Source organism: Lissotriton vulgaris, chromosome 3_1 (assembly GCF_964263255.1).
Source record: "Lissotriton vulgaris chromosome 3_1, aLisVul1.2, whole genome shotgun sequence".
NCBI lineage: Eukaryota > Metazoa > Chordata > Amphibia > Caudata > Salamandridae > Lissotriton > Lissotriton vulgaris.
The window spans coordinates 1,775,245,761-1,775,270,010 of NC_141689.1; the positions used below are offsets into that span (position 1 = coordinate 1,775,245,761).

A 24,250-nucleotide genomic window follows, 5' to 3' on the forward strand; every position below is an offset into this window, starting at 1 on the left:
CATTTGACATTGTAAAAGGCGTTAGCCAGGGGTGCGTCCTTGCTCCATTCCTATTTAACATCTACACAAACGGGCTGGAGCAAGCGATGCTAGTTGACAGCAAAGATCTCCCCTGCATAAACACCCGGCCAATCCCTGCATTACTATATGCAGACGATTCTGTTATTTTAGCAAGGACACCCAATCAACTCCAGATCCACCTAGACAAATACTGCCAATTCATGCTTTCTCTTGGACTTAAAGTAAATAAGTCCAAGACTTTTGTTATGAATATCGGCAAGAAAGCTCAAAAATGTAAATCTCTTTTTATTGGGCAGACCAGGTTAGAAACTGCTAACACATATCCATACCTAGGGATTCTTATTGATAAACATATGTCCTGGAAACCTGCCACTTCCAGTAAGAAATTGCAGTTTCAACGCACAACATCGGCGTTGACTTCGTTTTCAAGGAAACTGGGCAAGCCCGCCCCTGCCGTAATTTTGAAGATTTACCAAGCCAAATGTATGAGCATGGCCACTTATGGAGCAGGTGTATGGGGCTATACGCCCGCTAGCGAGCTTCAAACAACTGAAAACGATTTTCTGAAATACATATTAGCCCTTCCCGAAGCGCCTCTACTTACGGTATCCATATGGAGCTCGGTCGGGAGTATCTAACTGACATCATTAGATACCAGCCGATCCTCCTTTGGCATCGCATATGGACCCAGGAGCAATGTCATCTTACTAGGTCACTAATATCTGATTGCCTTACATTGACCTACTGGAAAAAGATTCCCTGGCTGTTATATGTTTTTAACTTTTTGAATGATTTGAATTGCCCTGCATTTTTTACTGACCCTGTCTCACTATTGGCTATACCAAGAAAAACTTTGAAGAACCTGTGTGTCGCCCATTTAAGCGATTCACGTTTGTGCTCAGAACTTGGTAAACAGTCAAACGTTCATTTAACGATGATTCAATCCTCCTATGGCATTCAACCTTATTTGTCTTTTTTTCTGTCTAATTATGAGAGATATGTTTTAACCAGATTTCGGTTTGATTTATTTTACCGTCTTGTTTCACTGCCTGTACCCTCTGATTGGTCACGTGAACTAGCTAGTTGTCCATGTGATGGACATACTCGTCAGTCTACCTTGCATGTAACCTTTTACTGCACCTTCTATGAGACCCCGCGTAAACGCTGGTTGGTCCCACTTCTCCGACAGCTAGGACTCAGAAGATGCAGACCGGCTCTTTTGGCACTTCAGCATTTAGATACTCCGTTTACTGCCAAAACTGTAGCCTGCTACCTCAAAGCCTGTTTGAAAATCCATTCCCAAATACTGGCTACTGCACCATAAGTCTCTATTTCTGCTCAAATGACTAATATGCTATTAAATCTCCGTATAGAGTGTTAGTGTTTAGTTGAATTTGAATGTTCTTTCAAAGTTCTGATTCAAAGTGCTATGTTTCCTTTAGTAATTAACGAGTAAATGAAATTTTTTATAAATTGTTGTAAATATTTGTTTTAAATGTACTTTTTATGATTGTAAATTCAATCGAAATAAAGTTACTTTAAAAAAAAAAAAAAAATACGAAACGTTTGATACAAAAGGTCCCAATTTTCAGTGAAGCCATCATGTAGCTGGGGAACTTGTTTTTACCATTTTCCAGCACATGGGTTTAAATGGCTTTCCTCACCACTTACACTTGCAGCAATGGAACTGACCAGCACATGAGCATATCTGTACATGCAGGTATGCCCTCAGATGCAATTTAACCCCTTCCATGCGGATGACGGCCCCCAGCCGTCATGCACTACGGTGCTCGTGTGCTGATGACGGCTGGGGGCCGTCATGAACCCGCCCACTCGCGATTCTGCCGCACAGGCGCAGAATCGCGGCCGCATGGAAGGGGTTAAGCACCCTGCCTTAGGGCTGTAAGGCCTGCTGAAGAGGTGACTTACAAGTACTATACACAATGTTAAGGGACATGGCACACAGGGATGTGTGACATGTCTTGCTTTCACTTTTGTCTGCACCAAAAAACTCGCAGCCTGCAATAGCAGCCTTACATGTGTTTGGTGAGGGGTCCTTCAGGGTAGCACAAATTATGCTCCAGCTCTTGGGGACCCTCTTTAGTACTACAGGCCCTAGGTACCAGGGGTACCATCTACTAGGGACTTGAAGAGGATGCTAAAGGTATTGCCAATTGGTGACACAATTGTACAGTTGTGGGGAAAGAGATCTGGCACTGGGGAACTGCTTAGCAGGAACCAAGTGCATTTCCAGTCAAAATCACATCATGTACCATGAAAAGGTGGAGGGGGACCATCGCAAAAAGGGGCACTTTCCTACACCACAGCTAAAACTATATATGGATGAGCCAAACATGACTAAGACCTGCATACAAACTGTATTAGCAGCCCACAGGGGTTAGCTAAACCACTTCCTAAGAAACACCCAGAAAAAAGGACTACAGGCTAAAGTTTAAGGGGGGAATCCAGCTGAGTAGTTAAAGCACCACAGATTTATTGATTCTACTGCTAATTGCCGATAACTGAGCCTCAGAAGAAACTTAAGCAATTTAGGATTCAGTCATTTTAAGGGTAGATATTAAATGTATATACAAAGAAGTCCTTGCTATAAGAGGTGTAAGCAGCCTGTGCATAACATTTCAAAATGCACGAACTCAAACCAAAAATAGACATTTGCTCTGAAAAGTAAAATAAAATAAAAGCAAAATTCTCACCTTTCAAGATTGGTTTCCGTTTTATCTTTTCCATTTTCTCGCAATTTGTCATCCTCTGTTTTTGATGGAAATATTGTTGGATCCAGGCCAAACAGTTCTTGCAGGCGTGCATACATATGAGACCGATTGTAAACATGGAACTCAAAGTCATTCAGTGTGATGTACAATCTGGTTTCTGCCTTTGGATCTAAAAGAACAAGTCAAGACAATCGGTTGTAAGCATTGAGGCAGACCGAGCTGGTTGTTCTTTTCGACCAACAAACCTTTACATTTTATGTGCTATACTACTTCAGCATATCTCCCACAACTTTATAATTAAAACAATGTTTTTTAGCCCTCTTTCATACAAAATGGCAAACCCTCAACCTTTCCTTGCCTGAAGATTGCCTGCATGTCAACCTTTATTTATACCCTGCGATATAGTAAGAGCACTGCTATTATGGTTAGTATCAATTTTGTCAGACACCTTGCAAAGTGAGAGAGTAGCCTCCCAAGGGCACTATAGGTTAAAAAAAACTATCTTTTTTAACAATTTACTGCGGTGTGCCCCTTAGCCGCAAGCAATTGGGCAAGCCTTAAAGCTCGATTCAGAAAATTATCTGCTACTACGGTCCTAAAACTGCCACGTGGCTCAACAGCCTTCAGAAGAATACTCCAACTAAATGTTGGCAAAAGTATTTACGGCAGGTATTCTCATAACTACGCTATGTTCGTGTACAAGTGTACTCTGCATGGCTACAAAACAACCTCTGAATGACAATTGCAGGGAGTGGTCTACTCTTCTAGGATATCCTTAGGTCACAACCCCCCCAAAAATGATACTTTAAAAACATTAAGAAAGTTGCACACACTTCTGCTTATCACTCCTGAGTTAATATTATTGTTATGCAACTTGTAGTGTAAGCAGCTACCCCAAATGGTTTCCCAACACAAGGCAGAATACAGATAAGTTACAATTCAGTAGGCTGAAATAGAAAGGCCTTCAGACCCATGCGGGAGCTTAGGAGTGAGTTGCAATTCCTTAAAGCTGCGGGGAGAGAGATCCACAATGTAGGGACGAGATATGCAACAGAGCATCCTTTCACGCGGGTTAACAAAACCTCAGTACCAAGAACAGGGTTTGGTTTGAAAATATCAGGGTGCGAATCGGCTGGTAGGGAACCACCAGTTCCTGAATGTAGCGAAGGTACTAAGCCCCGTTTGGCTTTAAACATAAAGCACAGTGCTTTAAACTCAATGCAATTGATGATTCTAAGACTATGCAATTCCTGAAACTAATGGGAGACTGGGAGATTTCGGTAAACGAAAGAGCAGCCTAGCAGCAGCATTTTGCACAGTCTGAAGGAGCTGAACCAAGGCCTTATCAGCACCTAAGTACTGCACCCTCTGAAACGTTCTGCTATCCTTAAAGGTGTAGAAGATTTGTCAGTTAATCAAAGCCCTTAATTTTTTCACTCTTGCAAATATTCAGGTTCTACCCCTTGTCAGATGTTCCTTGTGTGCCTGCATGTGCTTATATAGTGTTGGAGGGCTGATCTGTCAGGGTGAAACCTTAATGCTATTTCAACTAGCAGCACTTGCCCCTCGGAGACACTTTCAATTGGTTCTTTCCACAAGATGGTGCACCTTGGCAATTCAAACTGTCACAGGTTATACATTCTCTTATTAAAAAGCCTGTTGCTAAACACTCCGAGTTTCACCAATAGGCATAAAAAGTCTTAAAAGTTATGTGATAAAACATGTGGAAATTAACTGACGCCTCTAGTTTAGCAGATGCTTGTAAGTCTAGCTTCTAACCTGGACATGGTACAAAGTCTGTTCGCCATGCCACTCTGGAAGACTTCAATATCCTGATTCTGCTCGATCTACAAGCATGGTTTGGCCAGGTCAATCAATCCCTCTTGTTCGATTGACTATAGACGATTGGGATTTCCAACTCGGCCTACTTGCAGTTCAGTTCTTTTCCGCTAACCTTTTGCAGTTAGTTTTATTAACTCCCTTTTCCTCCACCCCTGGCATCCTGGTTCTGCAGAGATCCCCTGTGATCATTCCTATAACCCGCTCAGTAATTATCTAAATTGCGCCACTCTTTAGACTGAAGTATGTGGCGTCTACATGCAAGTGAATGATACCAAGTTTATTATTTAGCAGAATAAAGATGCATTGCCAGAGACCTTGTATCAACACTGTGTGGAGTTCCTCTGTGAGTGTATAAGAATCATTCTGGTTAAATTCAACTCAGAGTGAACCCTTGGCTAGACAGCTGGGCTCCTATCTGGTTCCTGTTAACACGGGCTCAGAATCTGTTATTACTGTTATCATTTTCTTGCTCCCTCCAAATAGTCTCTTTCTAACCCTGTCAATTGAATATAGTGATATCTACTGTTGTGAGCGCACTACTATTTACTTCTGTGTTATGCTACATGACCTACAAAGCAAGATCTATGAGCCTTAACCTCCGCCTTCCTTATTATGCAGCCCCTCTAGGATTTTGCAATTTCACAATTTGCCCCCCAAAAAAAGAAAAGAAAAGCTTGCTCGGAACATTCTTCTATTGACCCTGCACTTCTGCTTCATTGGGCAGGCGAGGGGCATTTTCTTACTCATACTCCTGTGTGCATGGCCAAGAGGGTGTTGTGGACAAAGATTCTGTCTTCAAGAAGTTCAAATCTTCGGAAGGGCTTATTCATGGCTGGAAGGGAAAGTTGCAATTTGGTCAAAGCTGCCTTTATCTGTAGCAGGAAAGGTGGCGCTAGCGAAAATGATCATCCTGCCCAAATTTCTTTATTTATTTGTGAATGTGACGATTCCCCTAACCCAACACTTTTTCAAAGTTTTACGTTCACAACTGCTATCTCTGGTGTGGGCGAGTGGTCAGGCTAGGGTGTCTTGGAACTTATTGACCCTTCCCTTGAGGCAGGGCATATTGGGCGCCCGAGACATGCATTTCGATGCCCTATGTGCGCAGGCACAATTCCTTCACTTTTGGGTGCACGAGACGCCATTTCAACCCCACTTTGCGGTGGAGGTGGACACGGTAGCCCCAGTGCCCCTAGCCGTTGCTCTATATCAAAAATCAAGGCGCCCGAGAGATGACGTTGATACTGCTGACACATTGCGTGGGTGTGGCAAGAATTGCAAAAAAGGGCGGGTGTCCAGATACTTTACACACCATCTATGTTGCTGGAGAATAATCCTATGCTGCTGTGTATGGCAGACGGTGTGGGCAGGACCTTGGTTGAACATATGAAGTTAAAAACTTTTGCAGATCTTTATCCAGATGATAAATTTAGACCTCCTCCGCTCGAAACAGATGGGAGCGAGGTTACCTTTGCTGAACAATTCCTGTATCACAAACTACGCGCTGCGTGTCGTGCGCTCTGCGCGGAATTCCCTGATGCCCCTCCGACGATGTTGGCATTGGAAAATGTTTTTAAAACATCGTCGGCTCGCAAATTAGTCACGCGAGCCTTTACACAACCATGCAGAATGCCTATCCGGTTGTACAACCCAAATCACTGGAATTGTGGAATAGTGAACTACACCCGCAGAAGACAGAGGAGCAATGGGAGTAATGCTGCGGGCAGTTAACTGCTCTGTCCCCCAACTATCGTCTGAGATTGATCCATTTTAAATTCCTACATAGATATTACCGGACACCGATTAGTCTGAGACGCATGCGTCTAAGAGAAGATGATAGGTGTTGGAGATGTGGATATGCGCAGGACACATTTCTGCAAATGGCTTGGGAGTGCCCGAGATTGAGCATGTTCTGGCAGGAGGTGTTTGATGCAGTGAATCAAATTGTTGGCAGGGCTGATTCACCGTCCCCACTATTGAGACTTCTGGGGTTTGTACGACACACGACGCCAAAGCGGCGAAAATGACATGCGCTCCTGTTGCTTTATGCCCGTCGACAGGTGGCTATCCGGTGGGACAGGACACGGGTTCCGAAATTCCAAGATTGGTTATCTGATGTAACTTATGGGCACACCCAAACTGGGTTTATTCTGGGACCAATTGCCTTCAACTTCCCGACCAAAAGATATATGGGAACCCTTTCAGGAATGGACACGGAAAAAGGACGACCAGCCTGCACTAGACGACAATGATGGAGATTTGCTGAGTAAGGCTGGTTGGAATGTAGATAGGTTGTATATGACGCTACGCAACTTTGTACTAGATGTTCTGATCTGTCCAAAGATTAGACTGGATTTTTTGTATAATGTTCTCCCCCTGTGTTATACATAACTATACTTCGCTTATTTATATGTATATTTACGTCATCTGCTGAAACATAAACTTCCTATGTCTAACCTCTAACCGTTGTATATGTGTTGAATGGATATTGGCAGATACCAGGATAACAATACTATGTTATGGTAAATTATATATATTATGACTGCGATGTTGCTGGCTACTTGTTGGCGCCCTGTGCCTTTGTTCTGATTTTTGTTGTAAAAATCAATAAAGACAATTTAAAAAAATAAATAAATAGCTCAAATCTTGACTCAAGAACAGCTAGGATTGAAGATTGCTGGATGTTGGAGATCAGCCGGTATGTGACCGTCTCAGACAGTCAGTAACACAACATGGGTATTTTGTGATCCTCTTTATTATCAAAATAATATCATGGGAATTAAAAAAATAAGTATGAATTTCTTTCAAGAATTATTTGGTCATGAGCCTTGATTGAGCGGTATAATCATGAAACATATGTCAGCTGTATTTGCTAAGTGAAATTGAAACATTAAACTAAAATCTGTTGTATGATTCCATTATATTAAGCTCATAACAATACACAGAATTTGTATTGGTGGCCAAAATATGAGTTTTTTGAATGAGTAAAATGCAGTTGTTGTTTCTACTATATTTTAAAATTATAATTACAGAACTCCAGCCATTCTAATCTTAGAATTTTGATAATACAGCTACACTAGTGGGGTAACTGGTGTCGTGAGGTTTTTTGGGCTGGGCTGATGGTCCAATATCCAATTTATCTTATGCGAAAGTCCAAGCACACTTTGGCAGACATCATCTGGCTCTCTCCCCTGTAACACTCGTCCTCCTGCTCCCTCCTCATTATCTGCTTTCTGACCCCTTTTCCCCTGTGGCAATCGTCTTCTTGCTCAAGTGCCTGACAGTATCTGCCATTATTGGTGCCAAACTGGAGTATAGTAATTCCTTTTAGGTTTGCAAATTTCTGATCAACAGCCTTACACTGCTCCAAACCCAAGTGCCCAGTTAGAAATGGGTTAAAAAAGTCCCCGTTCTCAATCCAGAGCCACCAGGATGACTTGGGCCCAGTCGGTTCTAATCTTCTTAAAAACTCAGTCCAGGTGGGGAAATGTTGGGCAGGCATACACACGTCCAGAGTGAGAGTCGCTTTGGAAACTCCAATGTGCAGTGTTGGCATTACACGTTCTCGAAGGTGGCAAACAGATTGAGCTATGTTTCTCCCAATTCTTGAAAGAGAACTTGCACCACCTTCATTTGAGATCCATAAGACAAACAGCAGAGTTTTTCCACTCTGGCACAGGGTCCACGCACAGGGTCCTGGCAGTGTCCACGACCCCACCCCCCTGTTTGTTGCAATACCATATGTCAGTGGTGTTGTCAGAGAACATCTGAACCATCCTTATCTTGATGGAAGGAAGGAAGGCTTTCAATGCCAGTCTGATAGCTCCTCATCAGCCTGCTGGAGTTGTGGGCTAAGTCTTCGACAGAGGCCAGAGTCCTCTGATCTCCACCTCTCCAATGTGGCCATCCTAACCCAGAAGTGATGCTTTGGTCACCACAGTCAACTCTGGGTGGGCAAGAGGGAGGGGTCCGCTGTTGACCCAATCGTGGTCTGCCCTTCACCGCTGCTGATCTCTTACAGTCCCCTTCAAAATCTGGGCCATATCAGAGAGATTCCCCCAATGCTGGGACTTCAAATCCCACTGCGGAGTCTGCATCTGACATATGGTGTGCTTCGCAAACAAGATACAGGAGGCCATGAACCCCAGCAGCGTCAGCCTCACCAAAATCTAAGATTGAAGCTAAAACATAGGGATCATAGTCTGTCTATCTATCCTCCAGAGCTGAGGGTCCAGGATATTCACAGAACTGCACTGTATCCAGAATGGTTATGATGAATGGACGCACCTAAGAAGGAGTTAGGTGTGACTAAGGCATGTTAATAGACAACCGTAGCAAGTGCAAAAGGTTCGTCTTAGTCTGGAGGTGGGTGACAACTGCCTGGGGCAAGACTGCCTTCAGAAGCCAGTTGTCAAAGTAGGGATAGACTGGAACCCCTGACCTCCAAAGATGCGCTGCAACCACCATCTCCACTTTCATGCACACCCCAGGGGCACCGGTACTAGTTAATGTAAGCTGGTGTCTGAGGACGGGGGCCAATGGCACTCAGTTTTCTCATCAGACATTTAGCAAGAGCAAGAGAGGGAAAAACACACATAGCGAAATGACAGAAAATGACGGAACAACTGTCACAAAGGGAGAAAGTAGGAACATGCAAGAGTGAGCTAAAGTGGCAGGGTGTGTCTGGTAGTTAATTAAAGAAGCCTGCACCCGATTCAAGTCTACATGGGCTTCTGAGCAGCACTTTGGGTACCAACACTTATTTGATAAATTAAGCACTAGTCACTTGGATTCGATGTCTGGTAGACTGGAAGGGAACGCGTTTGGGTTGACCTTTGCTGTGGAGGTCTGCACAGTCAGGCTCTCTGGGGAGTGATTCTGGAAGAGGATGCCTGGGTCTACGGGGGTTGGATAGTGGACGCGAGTGATCATGCGGTGCACAGGACTCAACGTGCAGGGTTTAGCAAAGGCCCCCCTGGAGAATATCAGTGAGGGCCTCACTGAAAAGAAGCTAAGTCTTAACAGAGCCTGCCCCTGGGAGAAGCACCTCAGTCAAGACACTGGTCTTGACCTTGGCCACTGGCAGTTATAGATCAAGAAACTCTGTTGCCCTGTGCATCACTTTTGCAAAGTATGTAACTTACTCTGAAACAGGGCGCGCAGGGGAAAGCATGCAAGACTCTCGGGAAGCATTCAAGTCGCTGGTGTCACCCACCTACCTGTACCAGTTTTCTTCTTGGTCAGAGTCCTCCACAAAGGAGCCATAGCTCTCTTCATCAGGTATAAATGGCAAGTTAATGGCGGCAAGTGTAGGGGCCGGTATGGTCCAGACAATGTTGACGTCGAGTGGCGCCGAGTCAGAGATCGGTATGGGTTTGTAGGCCAATGGAGCTGGTGGTACTGGGGTCAACACTGGTGTGGATACTGTAGTCAAAGCGGTGGGAAGCCATATCCAGGGTCTGATCTAGAGGACCCTACTGGCATCGGTGGCATGGCCGCCATCGGTAACTCAGCCAGAGCCTTTCATAGCTCCAGGGAAATCAAAGGTCAGAGGGAGTCCATGGCCCAAAGATGGAGTGCATTGCGTCATAAAATTCTTTCATATGGGCGGGTGCCGCTCCGGGGAACTCTAGGTAACACTGAATGGGTCCGGACGGCGGCTCTGCAGGTAAAATGCAGAAGGCAAGCCTATAAGTAAGATGTTTGGAAGGGGAAACCGAAGAACATTTAGACTTAGTCTTCCCGCTCCAAGACCTCTTCCTCCAAGTCAAGTAAGTCCAAGACATACAAAAAGAATGTCCATGGGAACGGCTGAGATAGCGGCACGGAGATCTTCCTCAGGTACGAGAAGAGCGCAAGTCCTTCTTCTAATGCACCACGAGGAGCTTCATTGCTGGCTCGCAGATCTGTCTGGAGCGCATCGACTTGCACACAACAAAGGCCTTGGCGGCGTGACCGAACACTAGGCAGCAGAGAATTACCAAGTGTGGATAAGACAGACAAAGGTCTGCGACATTCATTGTGAGGTTTTAACCCAGTAAGTTTTGCAGGGGGAATGTCTGTAGCACAGTGAAGGCAAATGTTCAAAAACAGTCCACAAAATGGTAAACAAATTGTAAGAAAAATGACTGAGGTAGCACTATGGATCCGCATGTAGGGAAGAAAAGAAAGGAACTGATGGCACGCCAAGGTGGCGCATAGGAACACTGTAACATCACTTCTGACATGGATGACGTCCAGAAGGTGCTGATCAAATCCACCTACCGGCCTGCAGAAGTACTACTTAGTACAGGTTCTGTTTAGTTTGTCATGCTGGCCCTAGAAGTTGTATTTGGTTGTCAGAAAGAGGCACCACGAATGAATATCAGCTCTACTGTCCCCTCTGTTGGATTGGGTTTAGTTCGTGGGGCTTTTGCAAGAGCCAGAATCATGGCGGACATCCAAAGGATGTTGTTAAAGAGAAGATATGTGCAAAGTACATTTCAAATTAGCTGCTTATTGCTCATAAAACAGAAAATTGCCTGAGTGATGTATAGAATTGCTGACTACATAATCTCTGTGGGTTATGCTACTTTGTGGAGTGATTCCCTGGAGGAAAGTTGTGGAAGCCTGTTCTTGGACTCTGTTGGAGGTGATGAACCCCTACAGACTTTTGACACAGCCAAATATGGGGATTGGGAAAAGTAGGGCATAAAGCTGGATTTCCCTGCTCATGTTTGGCCAAAATGGAATACATGGTTTTATGGGAATCACATGGTGTGCTTGTCGCAGTTAAATCCGCAAGAGTGTTGTTGTCCTTCACCAGTTCCACTGAAACTTTGGGGTGTTAACCTTCACCTGCCTGTGAAATAGTGGATAACGTTTAGAAGGAAGATTACTGCTAATAGAGTTATAATTTAAAGTATTCGTTATTAATGCTTTGGATATTTTACAGAGGTTTTCTTTTTTTTCAACTTAAAAGTCTAGTTAAATTTGGAGGAAACATGGTAAAAGCATTTGCATCACCCAATTTATTTTTATTATAGGTGGTTATTTCTGTGGTGTTTCAGATTTTTGTGGCCACCTTGTTGATGGCTTGCCTCCAGTATGGGGTTTGTGTATTACAGTCAGTCTGGACCTTGAGTGATATAATCAATTGGGAAGTTTAAACAAGCTGAACGTAGATCTTTAAGACAGTTGATTAGTGAGTGCTACTCAACAAAATGTCAGTGTATGACATTCACATCAATCGACAACTCTGTAACCCAAAGAATGTTAGAGGGATGATTTGTATAACTGTAGAAGGATCACTGCAAATACACTCTCTATTGCTCACCATAGCAATTATTCATGATGAGAATTCATGGTGAGAGTATTCATAATGGAACTCTATGGCATTTTAGGTTTAATGGGCAGACTTTTCTGAAGCTTACTAATCATTCGCCTCTCCATCAACAACTTATATCACACAACACAGAATATATTGATGACTTGGCCTAAACTTTGATATTACTTTCTCTGGAAGAAATGTCAAACATGTGATAACTACGGAAAATAGACATTGGTATGGAATCTCAAATTATTCCAAAAGTGTGGCATTTTTAATCCAAAATGTCTAGTGAAGTGGCAGTTCACTGAGTACTTCATACTAAACAAATGTTATTAAATATGCGCAAAATGTGTTCCAATTATACTCAGCACAATGGGGGCTATTGTCCACCACTGACCGAAAACAAGGAGGCAATTTAAAGAAAAACAATGACAGGCACCAGTAAAGGACACAATGAACAGGTGCATATTTACTGCTTTCTGCAATACGTACACCTGGAAGCTGCTGCACCAGAGGCAGGTTAACAGGCATTTGTCATGTGGCACTGTCCCTGGGCTCATATTTCCCTAATGTCTAATTATACAAGACCTAATTTCCCTAATGTCTAATTCTACAAGGCTTAGCACAGGTAAACTGTGCCCAATTTATAAATGCACATCTTTTTTCTTTTCTTTTGTTTCTCCACTGGGAAACCTTATTCCCCCATGGGAAAAACCCACACATCATATCCAGGTTTGGAGGCAAACAGTTCCTTTTGTAACCTTGGGAGGCGAGTTACCCCAGCAATTTGCTCTGGTAAGTTTCTAACCATTTCTAGGGTGGTACATTAATCACTAAAAGTTGCTTACACTCTCCACCAATCACCACTCAATACCCTATTGACATCATTAATGCTCACATTAAAGGCATTATAACATTTTCAAGAAGAACAGTTAAGCTACCTGTGTGTATTTCATTCCCCAGATACTTTAGACTGTGGTTCAAAAATGTGGTTTAAAAATGAATTAACCTTGTTTGATTCACCTTCCACCCCAACTCAAAATGACAAACAGGAGGTTAAGCTCCGTTTTCAAGAACGTTGTCAATCTCAGAGATTGCACATCGAATCCAGCAAAAGTTCTGTTAGATATTAGATTACAAAAATTGGAAATTAAAAAATGATTAAGCTTGTCCAATATGTTCGATTAACCTTCCACCCTACTAAAAATGACAAGCAGGAGGTTGAGCTTCGCTTTCAAGTAGTTTATTAATATCTTCTTGAAGGATTAAAAGACTTTAGGTAGTTCTGCATCGGTTTGCCCATCTGATGGGCTGTCTGAACAAACCTTGACACATTTGATGTTTTTCTATAACTTTTTAGGTCCTTTTTTCTACTTTTTTAATCAATCAATCAAACCAACCATTTACAGAGCGCGCTTCTCACCCGTGAGGGTCTCAAGGCGCTGAAAGGGGGAGGGGGGTGGGGGGGGGGGGGGGCTACTACTGCTCGAAAAGCCAGGTCTTGAGGTGTTTCCTACAGGAGAGATGGTCCTGGGTCATTCGTAGTTGTGCGGGGAGGGAGTTCCATGATTTGGCCGCCAGGTAGGAGAACGACCTTCCTCCGGTGGTGGTTCTGCGAATCCGTGGGACGGTGGCGAGGGCGAGGGCGAGGCTGGCGGGTGGGAGTGTAGAACGAGCGGCGGCTGTTGAGGTATTCGGGGCCCATGTCGTGGAGTGATTTGTGTGCGTGGGTGAGGAGCCTGAATGTGATCCTCTTGTTGACGGGGAGCCAGTGCAGGTTTCTCAGGTGGGCGGATATGTGGTGAAGTTTGGCAGTGGTTCTACGTACACCGTCTTTCTTGTTTCGGTGGGGATCCACCGGAAGATCCTTTCGGAGCACGCGTAGGGTGTTGAAGCACGATGACGGGAAGGCGTTGACTTCATTGGTCATCGTGAGGGACGAGTCCAGGATGAATCCCAGGTTGCGTTCATGATCCGAGGGTGTTGGTGCGGTGCGCAGCGCCGTGGGCCACCAGGAGCCCTCCCAGGCGGAAGGGGATTGTCCGAGGAAGAGGACCTCCATCTTGTCTGAGTTCAGCTTCAGGCGGCTGAGCTTCAGCCATTCTGCAACGTCTTTCATTCCTTCCTGTAGGTTGGTTTTGGCGGTGGCTAGGTCTTTGGTGAGGGAGAGTATCAGCTGGGTGTCGTCGGCGTAGGAGATGATGTTGATGTTGATGTTATGTTTGCGTGCAATGGCGGCGAGGAGGCTCATATAGATATTGAAGAGGGTTGGGCTGAGTGAGGATCCCTGGGGAACGCCGCAGATGATATCAGTGGCTTCTGAGCGGAAGGGAGGGAGGCGGACTCTCTGGGTTCTGTTGGAGAGGAACGAGGTGATCCAGTCCAGGGCCTTTCCTTGGATCCCAGTGGTGAAGAGGCGGGTTATTAGGGTGCGATGGCATACGGTATCGATGCCGAGAGGTCCAGGAGGATGAGGGCGGTTGTTTCTCCGTTTCCATCAGGGTCCTGATGTCGTCGGTGACTGCGATGAGGGCTGTTTCGGTGCTGTGTTTGGCTCGAAATCCGGACTGGGATGGGTCGAGTGAGTTGTTTGCGAGGAAAGCAGTCAGCGGTTTATTGGCGGTTTTCTCGATGACTTTGGCCGTGAAGGGAAGAAGCGAGATGGGGCGGAAGCTCTTCAGGTCTTTGGGGTCCGCTGTGGGTTTCTTCAGAAGGGCGGTAATTCCTGCATGCTTCCAGCTCTCGGGGAAGGTGGCTGATGTGAACGAGCGGTTTATGATGTTCCAGAGATGGGGTGCGATGATGGTGTCGGCTTTGTTGAAGATGTGATGGGTGCAAGGGTCCGAGGGGGAACCGGAGTGGATGGAGTTCATGATGTTGGTGGTTTCTTCAGAGCTGATGGGGGTCCAGGCGCTGAGGGTGGTGATGGGGGTTGCTGGTTCGGTGACTGGAGGCGGAGTCTGGGGTCCGAAGCTGTCGTGTATATCTGCGATCTTTCGGTGGAAGAACGTGGCGAGGGAGTTGCAGAGTTCTAGTGACGGTGTGATGTCATTGTTGCTGGCGCTGGGGTTGGAGAGCTCTTTGACGATGTCGAAGAGTTCCTTGCTGTTGCGGGTGTTGATGTCTAGTCGCTATTTGAATAATGTCCTTTTGGTGGTGCGGATCAGCTGGTGGTGTACGCGGGTGGCGATCTTCAGAGCTGTCATGTTTTCTGTAGTTCGTTCGAAGGTTCGGCATCTGTGGTCGGTCCAGTGTAGTCTGGAGGAGTGGCTAAAGGAGACGTGGTTGCTGGCGGAGAAGATGGGGTTGAGTGTGTGGCCAGCGATGTGGGTGGGGGTGCTCACCAGTTGCTTGAGTCCGAGGATGTCGAGGTTGTCGAGCAGGGTTGTGGTGTTGTTGTCGCTGATTTTCTCCAGGTGGAAGTTCAGGTCCCCGAGGAAGATGTATTCTGGTGAGGCTAGGGCGTGCGGGCTGATTAAGTCTGTGATGGTTTCGCTGAATTGTGTGCGTGGGCCCAGGGGTCTGTAGATGAGCGTTCCTCTGAGGGTCGTCTTGGGGTCCCTGTGAATCTGGAAGTGTAGGTGTTAGGCGGCGGAGAGTGTGTCTTCTGCGATGGTCGTGATGTTGACGGTGTTCCTGTAGACAATGGAGATTCCTCCACCGGTTTCGTTGACGCGGTCTTTCCGGATGATCTTGTAGCCGTCCGGGGTGGCTATGGCGATGTCTGGGGCCGAGGAAGCGTTCATCCAGGTTTCCGTGAGGAAGGCGACTTTTGGTGCTGCTGTGTCCAGGAGGTCCCATAATTCAACAGCGTGCTTGTGGACGGAGCGTGTGTTGGGGAGGATGCACTTGAGGTGGTTGTTGTTGTTGCGAGGTCCGGTGGGTGGTCTGCAGGTTCGGAGGCATGTGTATTTGGAGGCTTGACAGGTGAAGGGTCCATGGGTTCGCTTTGGGGTGGCTCGGTAGCATGCGGTTGTTCGTCCGGTGTTGAGTGCGTTGAGGGCGGCGGAATCATATCTCAGTCGGGTGTTTTGGGTGCGGCGAGGGCCAGGGGTTCTGGCGCTGGGCGCGGTCCAAGCGTGGATGGGCACAGACGGGCTTGCCTTTGGCGCGCCCGCTGCGTGCGTCCGCTGCGCTTCCGCGCTGCTTTCTCCATAAGAGGCTAAGTGGGAGGGAGGAGCAGCTGGGAGCGGGGCGGCCAATGGGCGAGGGAAGGGTTACAGAAATCAAAAGCCGGCGCGGCCGCAGGGGAGCAGCGGTGGGAAGCGTGGGGCGGGGGGGTCAAGGGGCGCAAGGAGAAGCCAAGGGAATCAGAGGGAGAACAACAGTGAACAGCACGATGAACCAGACAGAATACCAAACAAAATACCAAACAAAATAATGCCACGCCAGTTACAGGAATACCAGTGCCAGGGGCACACCAGCGGCGTGTGGGGTGACCAGAGGTCAGGTCACTAATGCCAATCTTGAAGCATTTAGGGTAACGAAAGTACAGGGATGCGTTATTTTACCTACAGCTCCTAGGCAGCACTGATGTCTGCTATAGGCAACGTGTAGGAAATCAATGGAGGGGTGACCTTCAGGCCAAAGCTATGTCCATCGCTCTTTAGGCCTCATGGTAAGCTACGGTCCTCTGACCCTGCTTTCTAACAGTGGTACATACCCATAACTGTAAAGACACATTATGGCATCTGTCTACAGTCCTACTATGATTTTGAAAGCCTTTTTGTTGCCTTTACAGGTGCAACGCTGTAGGATATCCTACGTATGTCCAGATTTATCTCTTGGCCCTGAAGATTTGATCCTGCTGCCTATCATCATTGGATGCATCTATTGCATTTCGCTTCAGAACTGTGTTTTGTGTATCCTGGCTTTTGAGCCAGGAGCCTTGTTGCACTGCCACCTGCCAGATAGCAGCCACCTTATGTTTTAGGACGGATTATGCTGGTAGCAACATTATTAGATTCCTTCCTTTTTTTTTTGTAGCATAGTGAGCAGGGGAACATGCAAGCAGTATACAGAAGGCCTGCAGCTCACTGTATCCAGCTTAATGCCAGCAAGTCTGAGGTCTTGCTGGTGGGGAAAGATCTTAAGCAATGGAGCGAACAGTGGTGGCTGCCACCTTGGGCTGTGCACCCGCCACCAAATAAAATCTTGGTGTTTGGGTCGATTCGGCTCTTAGTTTCCAAACCCAAACTAAGGTGTCAGCAACATGCTTTGGCATTCTTCGTGGGCTCAAACATTTGCTGGTCTTTTTTTACCATTCCATACGACAGATGATCATCCAGACCTCTGTGCTGTCGAGACTGGATTATGCCAGCTCACTTTACTTGGGGGCCAACAAGACAGAGATTTTGAGACTGCAAAGAGTCCAAAACGTAGCCGCCAGAACGCTTCTCGGCATGCCTAGCTGGTGCTCCATTTCCAGTACCATTTGCCAGATACAGTGGCTACCGGTGGCAAGACGTGTGGAGTTCAAGCCCCTCTGCTTTGCTTTCAGGACCCTGAATTTCCCTTCTCCTGGTATTCTAGCGGGCCTGCTTTCCTCTATACTCCCACTCTCCATTGGAATGCCCTCCCTGTACATATCCGGAGTATGGATAATTATCTGGCATTTCGTAAAGCACTGAAGAAACATCTTTTCCTGCACTTAAGAACCTTTTCTGCAATGTACGCCCTTCCTGTCGGCCTCTATGGCTTGTAACTGCCCACTGGTCTGTTTTTCTTTTGTTATGCTGGGTTACCTTTGCTGTCAGCTGCCTTTATAGCTATTAGCGATGGGACGCCCCTCTGCTGGGGCAGCTGCGCACTTTACAAGACATCCTAACATAAAACCAGCCATCCTCTCCCGATGCATTGAGTACGCCACGCAGGAGGGGAAGCCCCTGATACCATTATTTCATAGGGGGCCACAAGTGGGAAATACGACCACACCCAGACCCTGAAAACACCACCCACCTAGCACATACTACTGCACCCTGAGAGTGACCACACTCCGCTGGTGGGGATCCAATGCCAAACCTCAGCCATCCCCTCCCCGTGAACTAACATCTGTGGGTAACTGGCCAACCAGCATGGGCCGCACTGCCCTTATAAAAGAGTGGCTCACGTTTGCCTGCACCAAATTCACAGAGAGCAGAGGGACCTACTCAGACAAGGAGGAAGCTGCTGGGAGAGGCCAGGAAAAACATACCCACTGGCAATACAGAAACTTTGATGGCAGAGAAAAAGGCTGGGTTCAGTGCGATGGATGCTCGCTTTGACACAATTGTCAGGTGCATTGATAAGATAAGGGAGAAAATAGACCAACAGGGGGGCACGGCTCGGAGAGGCAGAAAAGAGTGTCTCTGACCTAGAAGACGCCTCCACTGCTACACAAAAATGTTAGAAAAAGGTTGAACGTCTGCTGAAACGTGTTGCTGTAAAGAACAAAGACCTAGAATCAATAGCAGAGACTATAAATATGGGGCGTCTTTATAGAACAGCTATTGATTGACTTATTTGACTGTCCACAGCTTCTCAGCCACTTTCACAGTGGAACGAGAACACTGGTCCCTGGGCCCACGACTCTAGGAGGGCACACCACTCCGGTATATCATCACTCGTTTCCTCAATTACAGGGACAGATACACTGAACTCAGAGTGTCCAGGGAAAAAAAGGACCATTGCGATATCAGGGGGCCGACATCTCAATATTCCCTGATTTTACACCTGTGGTACAGTAGGCTAGCCGGAAATTCAACGATGTTAAAAACATGCTTCCCAAGATAAGCATTAAGTACGTCATGCTGTACCCAGCATGGTTCCGGATTGGATATAAAGGACGCCCCAGAATCCTTGACACTTCCATAGACTTCTGCAAGTTGGTGCACACGCGGTCCCCCTCAACCTTCACATACAGGCCAGTGGATCAGAACCATCCACCAACGGACACACAAGACGTCGCGACATGAAACTGTATGGCTCTGCCAGACACCTTCTCCAAGGACTCACTAAGAACCTGCCCATACAGGTGCAACATATCAAACACAAAAACGGCATATATAACTCTCCTCAAATAAGTGGTTGTTTAAATACCAAGGCATTTATCCTGATATTACGGACTGCCATGGCCGAGTTTCCAACACGTCACCATGGCGTATGCCAAATGTTCTACAATGGGAACATTTTTGTTTACTTCACTTTGTTCCTACAGAGTTCTTGGGATTTACTGGATGAAGTTCAATCTGGTGTGGGAGGTGGAAGTGGACGATTGTGGATGTTTTTTTCTAGCTATTAAGAAAAATACCCAAAATTGTCTTGTGTTATTGCTTATGATGCCGACTACATGCTACCATAATGCACGACAGCAGGTCCCACAACGCCTTGAGGTACCAACCCCTTAGACATGCCTAGGACAGCAGAGATTTATTTATATCCTGGAACATCTGCGGAATTAATAACCTGCGGAAAGGGAAGCAGGTACTCTCCTATCTAAACAGCCACAATGTAAAAATCTCCCTACTTCTGGAGACCCAGCTATCCCGATTTACTGCCTTTGCCAAACACATAGATACTTCTCCTGCTATAGTTCCTACTCCAGGGGTATGTGCATACTGATCACAAATGTGTACCACTCTTCCTCAAGGCCCAGTATTCAGACCCAAATGGCAGATACTAGTATGTTCAGGGTACATTAGCAGACCAGAAGATCCTAATAGTTAATGTCTAGGCACCAAATATCCATCCCCCAGAGTTTTCACAGGAGCTATACAGTCGTTAGGACGGTTTGAGGACTGACCTCTGGATGCTGGGAGGCGGCCTGAATATGCCACATTGCCTGTGAATAGACCCAACCAAGCCCGCTAAGCATTTCGACACATCACGGACTCATATCTTTTATTAGATGCCTGGCGCACCTATAACCCGACCACCCTGAGCTTCACATTCTACACATCTCCTCAAGCTGTCAGGTCTAGATGACATCACTGGTTCCTCTCACCAATCATACATCAATGGGTTAGCAACATTACAATCCTCCCATGAACATTGTCAGACCACAGTCAAATTATTTTGCAACTAAAGGCATTTAAACAACAGCTAGCCCCACAACTCCTCGCCCTATATAACGAATCCTTAAGCGCAGGTGAGCTACCAGCCACTCTCCATGAGGCAGTCCTCACAATACTACTGAAACCTGGCAAAGATCCCAGTTGCCATTTCTGAGAGCTGTCCTGCCTAAACTAAGAATTCCCCCAATATTTTTAGCATTAATTATGCTGCTCTACACCAAGCCGATAGCCCATCTCAGAATAAATGGAGTGCTCACAGACATTATATCAATATCCTGCGGCACCAGGCAGGGATACTCTCTCTCACCCCTTCTCTTTATCATTCCGATGGAACCAATGGTTAGGACACTACAAGATAAGCACATCCACCACGGCCTGCAACTCAAATATGGCCCATTTTTGGTATCATTATATGCAGATGATATTTTACTATTTATACGACACCCTGAGGATAATCTACCTCCACTTATGCAAGAGATAATTAAATTTGGTCAACTATCAGAGCTCTGTATTAACTGGATAAAATCGGAGTTATTTCCACTCACAGATTCTACCCAACCACACAGAGCATCCCCTTGGGTGGGCATCAGATGGCACTAAATATCTGGGTATAATATGGAAAGGGATAGAGACCAGGTCCTTCGACGCAACTATGGGCCAGCAGTAGACACACTGACCACACAAGTTGACAGATGAATAAAAATATCTCTCTCACTAATTGGGCAGATGGTCATTTTTACAATGGTGATGCTGCCATATTTCCATATTTGTTCATCAACATTCCTATCCCACTCCCACAGTCCTTCTTTGATAATCTCTGAGGCATTTTACTACCACTGATCTGGGCAGGGGGCCACCCCCGGGTACGATGGGAAACACTGACCCTTCCCTATGAACGTGGTGGTCTGGGGGAGCCAGACTATTTTCTTTACTACCTTGCAGCACAGTACCACTATACATATCACTGGTACCACCCTGACACACGTATACCATACATACGGCCAGAGCGCGCCCAACTGAACGTTCTGCCCCACTCGCAAATACTACTGCAGAGCATTCCACTAGAAACCATAAACACACAGACAGTCTCAATGACCTGATGGACATGGTGTAGGATGAACCATAGGTTTTGAGGAGATCCCTTTACTCCAAAGCAATCCCCATATCAGACAACCCATGGACACCATCCACAAGGAAAGTAATAGTTAAACGCACACTTGCTAAACATTCACTGTCTACCCTTGGCTATCTATTCCCCAATGGCTATGTTACACAGCTGGCAGACGAAACTAGGATACATGATGCCTCCTATATGGATCTCTTTGTCTTCAAGAGAATCCAGTGCTCCCTCAGGTCTCTTATACCTAAATTGCCCACTCCCACCAGAGGACTTCCCACCCCTGTCCTTAGTAATTAAAGCATCAGACGGGGGGGCATATGACATCTAAATTATACCACGCCTGCCTGGCCCTAAGGCCAGACACAACCACCCAAGTGAGGGAAGCCTGGGAGAGGGAGTTAGGAATACCGCTCACTGATCAGATATGGAGATACTGTTGTGAACACATAAAACACATCTTCATCAATCACAGACACAAAATGATTCATTTTAAATACCTACATAGGTGCTACCTATCCCCAGCAGACATTGTGAAGTTTGATCCAACCAGGTCTGATAAATGCCTGAAATGCCACGCACAGGTGCGGATTTCGCCCATCTCACCTGGACATGCCCAGTGATCACCAATTGCTGGGAGAATATATTTGCTCAGATTTTCAAGATGACGGACTTCAAGATGACGGACTTCAAGATAACTCCCAACCCAGTAGTCTCCCTACTAGACTACACTCACAACATACCTCAGGAGATACGCTGTTTAGTCTCCATGGCATTGTTCCTTGGCAAGAGGGAGATATCCCTGAGGTGGGGGGATCCAGACTACCTTCCGCCAAAGAAAGGCTTGAAAACATGAGCAGATGTGGAAAGTATGGGGGAAGATTATGCTAGCCTACAACCCCTCACATCACGACCCAGGGATATTTGGTACCACTTCCGTCTATACCTGCACACCCTAGACCGAGAAATGACTGCACTCCCTCAAACCCCGCCGAGTTACCCCACATGGACGATCCCTCACACCCAAATGTACAAACTAACAGCTGTCATGCATAATGTAATCTGCTGCCCTTTGAAGATTACATGGAGTGTGGTTACAATTCTCTTGTTTATTTATGTATGGACCTCAATTGTTATAGCCAGAGGTTATGCCTCATTCTTACTATGCAATACTTATTGATAAATGTATCTTATATCTAAAATTTCAATAGACAATTAGATAAAATTCATTCAGAAAAACACTATTTTAACATGTCAGCTGTAGTACTCAGAGGCAAACTGTTAACAATAATTAAATTCATGCAAAAAAGGTGAAGAAACTTACCATGTTGTTTCTGCTTTGGGTTGTACATTTTCCACCATCGAAAAATGAGAAATCCATCTTGGATTCTACATGACATAAAAGAGAAAACAAGAGTTGAACCATGAAATAAAACTCATCAATGGCTCAGTGCTCTGAAAAAGGCTTATATTACCACTTGGAGTTTTAGAAGCAGGACAAGACAGTTTGGGCCAGATTATGCAATAAGCTGGTAGTCTGCCCACTACTTAATGTTGCACAATTCCAATGGGGACTAGCAGGGGCTACCACCAGTGTGAAACTCCATCTGGTGAAAAGTCTGTCATCGAGGCTGAAGAGAATGTATCAACATAAGGATGTTCCCTCTGCTAATGTGCCACCTCCTAAGATAGTGACCCTGTATCATTGGGCCAACAATGTGCATGTACCCTACCTAGAACCAACAACATTACTCCAAAAGAAACCGCAATCCTGGCATCCTATGATCTGAGTGAGACCTCTTGCTTCTACATCGAACTACAGGCTTCCACCGCTTCACTCTCAAACCACTGTGCTTGGAGCACCGAGTACACCAAAGAAGTAGACCAACATTCTACCAACAGAAATTGCAGCCCAACTGTCATGTATCAGCATCTGTACCAACAAACTCTGGCAAGGTACCAGTTTGATGCAAAGGAATGACAAAAAGGCACGAAGATACAGGGGCTGGTGACGATGGAAAAAGAGAAAGTCTTAAACACCAACAAGTGGGATTAGTTTCAATGTTCACAAATTCAGGGGGAAAACTGCATATTGTGTATCAGAACAGAATAGCCTGGATCTTTTCTATCAACCTTTCAGTTGTGCCTACAGTGTGAACAGCAGTCTTGAAAGATTTCTGGTGCAAGGATTCCTAAGCACCCTCCACATGTCTAACAGTTCACGTGATTCCCATTAGATGGGAAACAGCACTATATATTATACGACCTAGGGCCCAGTTCCAAAGATCCAGTGGCAGCTGGAAATAGTAAGAAACTGGATGCTCCCACTCCCTTGTCTTATAGAACATATCAACAGTGGTTCCAATATAAATGCAGGTAAGTGATTGAGCACAAAGACAATGTTCACAGCTTTGTCATGAGAAGAAAGAAAAAGGACTTTGAAAATGATGAAGAAATGAAAATATCAAACCTGAGCTAGTCATTTATGAATCCTCGCTTAGAGGTGGCATACATGAAAATGAGGTTGAATACATTAGAAACAGTGAGTCTGAGCTGGCCAGTGGGAACATATGAAGGTAAAGTGGCAGCAAATAATTCATCCTTGCATTAGCAATAACGGTGGTTTTAAAACAATTTTTAGGTGCGGTTTCTCAATTTTACCTCAAATCCTCTCATATTCAGGAGATCTTAAGATGCGCATATAAAGTATACAAATACACTAAACCTTTGTGTTCAATTAAACTTTCTACTCAGTAAGTTGATTTCCACATTACTGCCATAATATAGCAAGTGTAAAACCAGGTAAGGTATGACAAACAATATTGTGCATTTAATGTGAGTGAGGAAGGGAGATTACAAAATTTTGCAACACAGTTTTTTCAGAAAATCTAGTGCATACCTGATGGACATGTCCTCTGAGATATAATAGATTTCTCGTACCATGATCTTTCCAGAAAGAACAGAGAATGAAAATGAACCTGCACAAAAAAGAAGATATATTGGTTATGTTTTTCTGATCTGCCTTTTGTAAGTTTAAAGAGAAAACAGGGTGTCAAGTTCAATCTTTCCCGGGGTCTAAAATGAGCCAAGGGGGTTAAAGGAACACAATCAAATAGGTTTTTGTTGAAATCAAACCACAACACAGAAGGGTTCCGATGTCACTTGATCCATTCAATGC

At 45.5% G+C, this 24,250-nt stretch overlaps 1 protein-coding gene across 15 annotated transcripts in view; it reads right to left on the reverse strand.

The window, feature by feature from the left end:
- The window catches only part of BLTP1 (bridge-like lipid transfer protein family member 1), a 1,831,302-nt gene that overhangs the window by 1,690,570 nt on the left and 116,482 nt on the right, over positions 1-24,250 (reverse strand). For all 15 annotated transcript variants that reach the window (XM_086962202.1, XM_086962209.1, XM_086962198.1 and 12 more), the window contains 3 exons: positions 23,972-24,050; positions 22,397-22,461; positions 2,736-2,922 (listed from right to left, as the gene is read on the reverse strand). In XM_086962202.1, coding sequence (XP_086818328.1) covers positions 2,736-2,922; positions 22,397-22,461; positions 23,972-24,050 — 331 coding nt within the window. The remainder of the gene's footprint in view (positions 1-2,735; positions 2,923-22,396; positions 22,462-23,971; positions 24,051-24,250) is intronic.